The sequence below is a fragment of the Sinocyclocheilus grahami genome, unplaced genomic scaffold (assembly GCF_001515645.1).
Source record: "Sinocyclocheilus grahami isolate Dianchi unplaced genomic scaffold, SAMN03320097.WGS_v1.1 scaffold37.1, whole genome shotgun sequence".
Taxonomy (NCBI): Eukaryota; Metazoa; Chordata; class Actinopteri; order Cypriniformes; family Cyprinidae; genus Sinocyclocheilus; species Sinocyclocheilus grahami.
In genome coordinates, this window is record NW_015505216.1 from 4,555,782 (window position 1) to 4,562,698 (window position 6,917).

Below are 6,917 nucleotides of genomic sequence, written 5' to 3' on the forward strand. Positions count from 1 at the left end.
TTGTGCCGTTGTGCTCAATAATTGTCTTTATTGATATGTGGAAAGATGTATTGCGTTTGAAAGCATGCCTACATTTTATAAACTTAAAAATGTAATTGTACTTAATTATTGTGTGTTTTAAAATGACTTCTGAATGCCTGTATGTGCATGTGTGCAACTTTATCGTAGGCTACATTTGATACATTTTTCCCATTTCAGTTTTGTTTTTTGAGTGACTCTGGCTGACATTCTGTCCAGGGGGACTACATATTAAAAAATAGCCTTTAACTGTTACCTCCGGTGCATTTACGGCTATGTTTATTTATGTGCACTGTCCCAAATAAATAATCAAATAAACCTCACAACAACTAGTATAAGACTGTCCTGCATAAAACGAAGAACTACAGAGACCATCGGGCTTCGCGGCAGTCCGCCAATAGTTTTGCGGGGTGTGAGCGCAGGGCGAGATCCTCACTTCCTGGTTAAAGATGGCGGACGAGAATGAGACAGCACCGCAGCCGGAGAAAGAAACGGAGGTAGAAGTGGATCACGGACACTGCAGCAATTGTGAAAATGAAGAGCACCACTCTGATGACGGGTGAGCGTGCATGCATTTTACTGTTAGCTCGTAGACATCTAATACTCCTCCTCAAGGCCCGATAAGACAGGGCCCTTGTTCAGCTAGGCTGTGGCACGCTAACAGCACATCAGCCCGCCCCCTGGTCCTACGCTATTGGGCCACTTCCTTGATTGACAGACGGATCTCTAAAACGATTGGCTCAGACGCCGTCAATCAAACAAAAGGACGGTTCCATGTGGCCAGTTCTATATGATCATTGGCATTTGTGTGAGAGGTTTACCAGCCTCACTATGAATCTTGGTTTGGAAGAAAACGAATAAGCTATTACGTTTAAAGTCGCTATTCCATGTCCTGTTCAACAAACTGGCCAGTATTAATAAATAACCACCAAAAAAATCGCTTTCAAACCTGGTACGTTACGCAGGCCTTCATGACAACTAACGTTAATATGGATTTCCTGTGGTTAACCGATGTTTTGGCGTGATCTAGTTACTTTGAGTGCTGCTAATAGCAAATGGAGCATCACCCTGCTCTCGGTTTGCTCTCGTGTTCATTGAAGCTGCCTGTGTTTCACTTTCTTTACCAAGGCGCTCCTCCGTTTCACCAGTTTCCTTATGCTGTCCCTGGTTTACTGAAAGAGACTCATTAACCAGCTTCTTGTCCATCTACATGTCACTCAAGGTTATATACACGCACTGTCCAGAATAAATGAGGCAACAGAGAGTGAAATATTACGTTTATTATCATTTTGTAGTAATGGCAATGTGCCGAAGATCACGCAACATGAATATACACCGCCTATCCTGTCATGATTCACCTCATGTAATAATTGTCGTTTTTCTGGCGTTATAATAATACTAATGATACGCCAGTTAATATCTTAAACAGTTCAGTTTTCGTATCTAACAGTCATGTGGCATGTTTGGTAGATTTATAGTTTATTAATCTCGTGAGGTAAATTACAGTGCAGCAAAAAGCAATACAGAAGAAGCTACAAGCCAAAGCATTTATTTATACATTTATTTATTTAAAACGGTCAATTATGAAATTTTGTATTGTCTTGATCCCTTAACACGTCTTGTTGACTAGTGTAAAGAAAACATCCAAAATACACTACTAAGTGTTTATTTTATGACACTTTATCTATGTGCATCTGTAGATTTCAGTTACAGTATCTGTCTTTAAAGGCTGTTTTCTCAAAAGGTTTTTACACCGAGCCAGAAATCCCCACTTCTTTAATGCTTCATCAGTTTTATTCTTATCTGTACTTTAAACATTTTAAATTACGTTTGTTCATATATCAATCGCTTGATTTATGTGATATTTTATTTCTAAAAAGTATGATTTTTTTTCTGGCTTTTAACAATATTTTATGATTTATGGAGTGATAAAAAGTTGTCCAAAATCCCCTCTGTTTATTTAAAAAAGTTAAAAAAAAGGTAAAATATCATATTAATTTCAACCTAAATTTCAGCTAATGCTTTCATTTTTCTCCCTACTTTAAAATAAAGGGTTATGTACAATTAAATTGTATATGACTATGACTCTATTACTATTGATATTAATGTGATTATCAGCATGTTATCCTTGCAAGAAGAAAAAAAAAACATGAAACCAACCTAACAGGGTTTCCTGTTTCCAGCTGGTCATAACTGGTTTAAGATCTCTCAAACTTACCATCTACCTAAAAGACCTCCAGAACCAGCCAACTGACTACCCAGACCAGACTAGGATAGTAGTTTAGTCTCAATCCAATTAAACATGCATCATTCATTTTAAATGTACTATAGATTTGCCCTTCTATTAAGAGGACATCCTCTATTGCAGCTTATATTTATTGTAAGAGAAAGAAGAGAAGCTGTGGTGCCTTCAACCAATCCAACAGGGGTAGAAGGCTGTCAAAGCAATAGTCACAGGGATGCTTGTTTATCCGCCAGTCTTTGTCATACAGCCCACCTCCCCTCGCACACACAAAACATGCTTTTTCTGCAGGTCATGTGACAGACCATCTGTCCCCCATTAACAAATGTAGCTCAGCTCTGTCACCTCTCTCTCTTCCTTGAGTTGCGCGTCTCTCTGTATGTCGTCCCATTTCAGTTTGACCACTGGAGTGGGGCTCTTGTGTCTGTGTAGTTCAAGCATGAGTTGAATTGCATGTTGGGATGGAGGGACATTAGTGTTATATGTTTCCATATATGACCTTGGACCACAAAACCAGTCTTAAGTGTCAATTTTTTTTATTGAGATCTACACATCATCTGAAAGCTGAATAAATAAGTTTTCCATTGATGTATGGTTTGTTAGGACAGGACAATATTTGGCCGAAATACAACTATTTGAAAATCTGGAATCTGAGGGTGAAAAAAAAATCAAAATATTGAGAAAATAGCCTTTAAAGTTGTCGGAATGAAGTCCTTAGCAATGCATATTACTAATCAAAAATTAAGTTTTGATATATTTACGGTAGGGAATTTACAAAATATCTTCATGGAACATGACCTTTTCTTAATATACTAATTATTTTTGGCATAAAAGAAAAACTGATCATTTTGACCCATACAATGTTTTTTTTGGCTATTGCTACAAATATACCCCAGCGACTATCACACATGTTAGGTTTAATGTGTTTTTTTTATTGTTTCCTTTTAAGCTCAGATTCTGCGTCATCTTTTTCATTCACATTTGTATATGTCTCTATACAAATATAATTTAGCTGAGTTAAATAGGTTCGTTAAAGAGGTATTTCTTCTAAATATCTATCAGAATATCTTCTTTTATTTCAGTTTTTTAAACAACATGTAAAAGATGACAGGAGGTCCATTTTTGGGTGAACTATCCTTATAACTCATATAAAGTGTTATGGACCATTTCTCTTGTTTTGTGAAAATTTCTGTTTATATGCTAGAAATGTAAAAACAAAATGAAGCATATAAGATTTGTTGTACACCAGTGAGGGGTTGTGATCCTAAAATACTGCTGATTACATCAGGAACAGCGATGTTCCCAGAGATGTTGCGTGCTGCCCTTTCACCTGCATCAGCCGCGGTTAGTGCTGAGTGGACATAATGTCTCAGGTTACGTATGTAACCATGGTTCCCTGAGTAGGGAACGAGACCCCTCTAGGGGTCACTATGGGGAACGCCTCGTCGTGACCCGTGTCTGAAGCAAACATTGAAAAAACACCAACAACACGTTGGCTGGCGACAGCCATGATGTCACTACCGGTGCGACTATAGTATAAATAGTCGCTGGGAGCACACATCATCCTCTTCTTCGTCTGAAGCTTGCGTCCGCAGCATGGCAAGAAACCTAGAGGACGCAGTGTCTCGTTCCCTACTCAGGGAACCATGGTTACATACGTAACCTGAGATGTTCCCTTCGAACTTCGAACTGTGTCCTTTAGGGGTCGCTATGGGGAACGGTATACTCACACCACCATGCTGAGGGAAGTGCATGCCAGAAACCATGGCAAGCACCAAGTAACAACTCTACCATATTGCCATGGGAGTTGCCCCTGGGACGTTAGACGGCTGTCAGCTACATACCCCCCCCCCCCCCCCCCCCGCAGAGGCGGCCTGCTAAGTAGCACGGAGAGCGAGATCCGTGGTGCGGCGCAACTCAGCTACCTCATCAGGGCTTGGATGGCAAGGAGGGTGTTTTGAAAAAAGATGTATCACCCATAGAGAGATAGCTGGCTAGCGTCTCTTCTACCGGGGGCATCCTCTCATAGCCGTTTTCGCGCATCGCCTCGATGTTGGCATAACTGGTATGCTGGAACAGATGGATGCGTGAGGAAAACGGCCTCTTCCATTCCTTCTTGATCTCAGTATGAGAACGTCACTTCCTTAGTCCGCTTCCACGGCGAGGCTTGAGGCTTCCACGGCGCGATCCATAACTTCCAAGAGCTCATCATACGCGGGGCAGGAGGATTAGGAAAGCTCAGCCTCAGCTTCTTTGCCCTCCTCAGACATTTTCTGCTCTTCCTGGGCTGATAGCTCTCAGTTGAGAAGGGAGCTCTATAGGGCTGCACGATAAAGTAAAGTAAAGCCGGTTCTGTAATCAGCAGCATTAACTACACAGAGCCGTTATTCTCTGACGAGCTGCGCAAAACCACGATCATATTTTGTGCATGTTTTGCGCAGCCTGTATATGCTGAAGGACCTGTCTCAACAGACCACTAGTAGCAACACCCTATTAAAGTAGGTATCCAGAGGATACGTAGGTGGAGTGGTGCCCAAGGCAGAACCGGGGTTTTAAACCACTCAGAAAGAGCACGAAGCTACTGCGCGTAGCTCTTACCATACAGGATTCTAGAAAAGAATGCAGACTACTAGCATGCGAACTTACCACAGTGTGGATTTTAGAAAGTGTACAAAGACTTAGCGTGCACACTTACCATAACATGGATTTTCTAAAAAATTCCGTTCTAAGGGGTTCTCGTGGCACTCTGAAAGAGCAGCCCATAGATGGAAATTGTGCATCCCAAAACGCTATGTTTGAGAAGTCATCAACTCGATCTAAGGCTTATGATGCTGGAGTGGCTAGCAGTAAATCTGTAGCTGAGGGAGCAACACCCCTAGTTCTCAAACGAGAGGAGACTCAAGCTGCAGCATGTTCCAAAGCTGGAACAGCTAGCAATAATTTACTTCGCTGAGGGAGCAACACACCTAGCTCTCAGTTGAGAAGGGAGCTCTATAGGGCTGCACGATAAAGTAAAGTAAAGCCGGTTCTGTAATCAGCAGCATTAACTACACAGAGCCGTTATTCTCTGACGAGCTGCGCAAAACCACGATCATATTTTGTGCATGTTTTGCGCAGCTTGTCAGTGAACAACGGCTCTGTGTAGTTAATGCTGCTCCATGTGAAAGCCAGCACGTGATGGAGATTTACTGCTGATTACAGAACCGGCTTTACTGACAAGATGCGCGTTAAATATCGCATGCGATTTATCGTATATATATATATATATATATCATATAGAAAATGGATCGTACACACCCACCATGGTTCCCGTGTCGGAGCCCTGTCCGGAGAAGCCTCTAGACCAGACCATCAGTAAGGTAGTCACTATGAAGCCATAGAACCAACCAAAACATCATAGGTCCAGTAGGAGACTGTTATGCAGGAAGTTCCCACCTAACCTCGGTCAGGTGCAGAGATGGTGGTTACAGGGCAATTAGGAAGGGAAAGATAAGGGCAGATGTTAAACCCCCGAGGGAAATGAGTAGATACTCAAGTATCACTCTGATCCGGATGAAAGCGCTGACGACTTGACATCCCTTAGCCCATAGCAGAGGCGGCCTGCTAAGTAGCACGGAGAGCGAGATCCGTGGTGCGGCGCAACTCAGCTACCTCATCAGGGCTTGGATGGCAAGGAGGGTGTTTTGAAAAAAGATGTATCACCCATAGAGAGATAGCTGGCTAGCGTCTCTTCTACCGGGGGCATCCTCTCATAGCCGTTTTCGCGCATCGCCTCGATGTTGGCATAACTGGTATGCTGGAACAGATGGATGCGTAAGGAAAACGGCACCTAACCTCGGTCAGGTGCAGAGATGGTGGTTACAGGGCAATTAGGAAGGGAAAGATAAGGGCAGATGTTAAACCCCCGAGGGAAATGAGTAGATACTCAAGTATCACTCTGATCCGGATGAAAGCGCTGACGCCTTGACATCCCTTAGGTCTTGCCTACCTCCCTTTGACCTACCCTCAGGCGGGGGGGAGAGCGCAAGTCGTGACACTAGCCTTCTGTGCTCGTCTCTGATCCTCAAACCGAGATGGGCCAGGACCCCTGGGTTTTTCGGGCTCAGACCTGGACCTTCGTGGAATGAAGGATTTGAAGGCCGCTGAGCGCGCCTTCGCCTCCCTGAACTTCTCGACCACCGTCTCAATGGAGGTACCAAAAAGTTCAGAAGGCGAAACCGGGGCATCGAGAAGAAAGACCCTTTCTTTCCTCCCGATGTCTGCCAGGTTTCACCCACAAATGCCTCTCCGTCACTACCATAGCCGCCATGGATCTGCCCATAGCAGAGGCGGCCTGCTCAGTAGCACGGAGAGCGAGATTAGAGCAGGAGGATTAGGAAAGCTCAGCCTCAGCTTCTTTGCCCTCCTCAGACATTTTCTGCTCTTCCTGGGCTGAACCCAGCAGAGCACTGGCCCCTGGATCAGAGGATGTTAAAGAGATAACATCATCCTCCAGTGGCTCATTCTCGTCCACAGCCGACGAGCGCGAGAGGGAAAGCCCCTCTTTAAACTCATCAGCCAGGTTCACCTGCAATCCCCACGAGCTAATTCTCCTCCGTGCCTCAGCAGCGGTGGGTCCTGAACTGCGAGAAGCAGATGGCTGCCCTTCTTTACTCGA

At 43.7% G+C, this 6,917-nt stretch overlaps 1 protein-coding gene across 1 annotated transcript in view; it reads left to right on the plus strand.

Moving 5' to 3' along the window:
• The first annotated feature begins 397 nt into the window (after window positions 1-397).
• LOC107581772 (glycylpeptide N-tetradecanoyltransferase 1-like) overlaps window positions 398-6,917 on the plus strand; it is a 17,313-nt gene continuing 10,793 nt past the window's right edge. Inside the window, exons 1-2 of the mRNA XM_016267422.1 lie at window positions 398-579; window positions 1,719-1,730. Coding sequence (XP_016122908.1) covers window positions 468-579; window positions 1,719-1,730 — 124 coding nt within the window. The 5' untranslated portion in view covers window positions 398-467. The remainder of the gene's footprint in view (window positions 580-1,718; window positions 1,731-6,917) is intronic.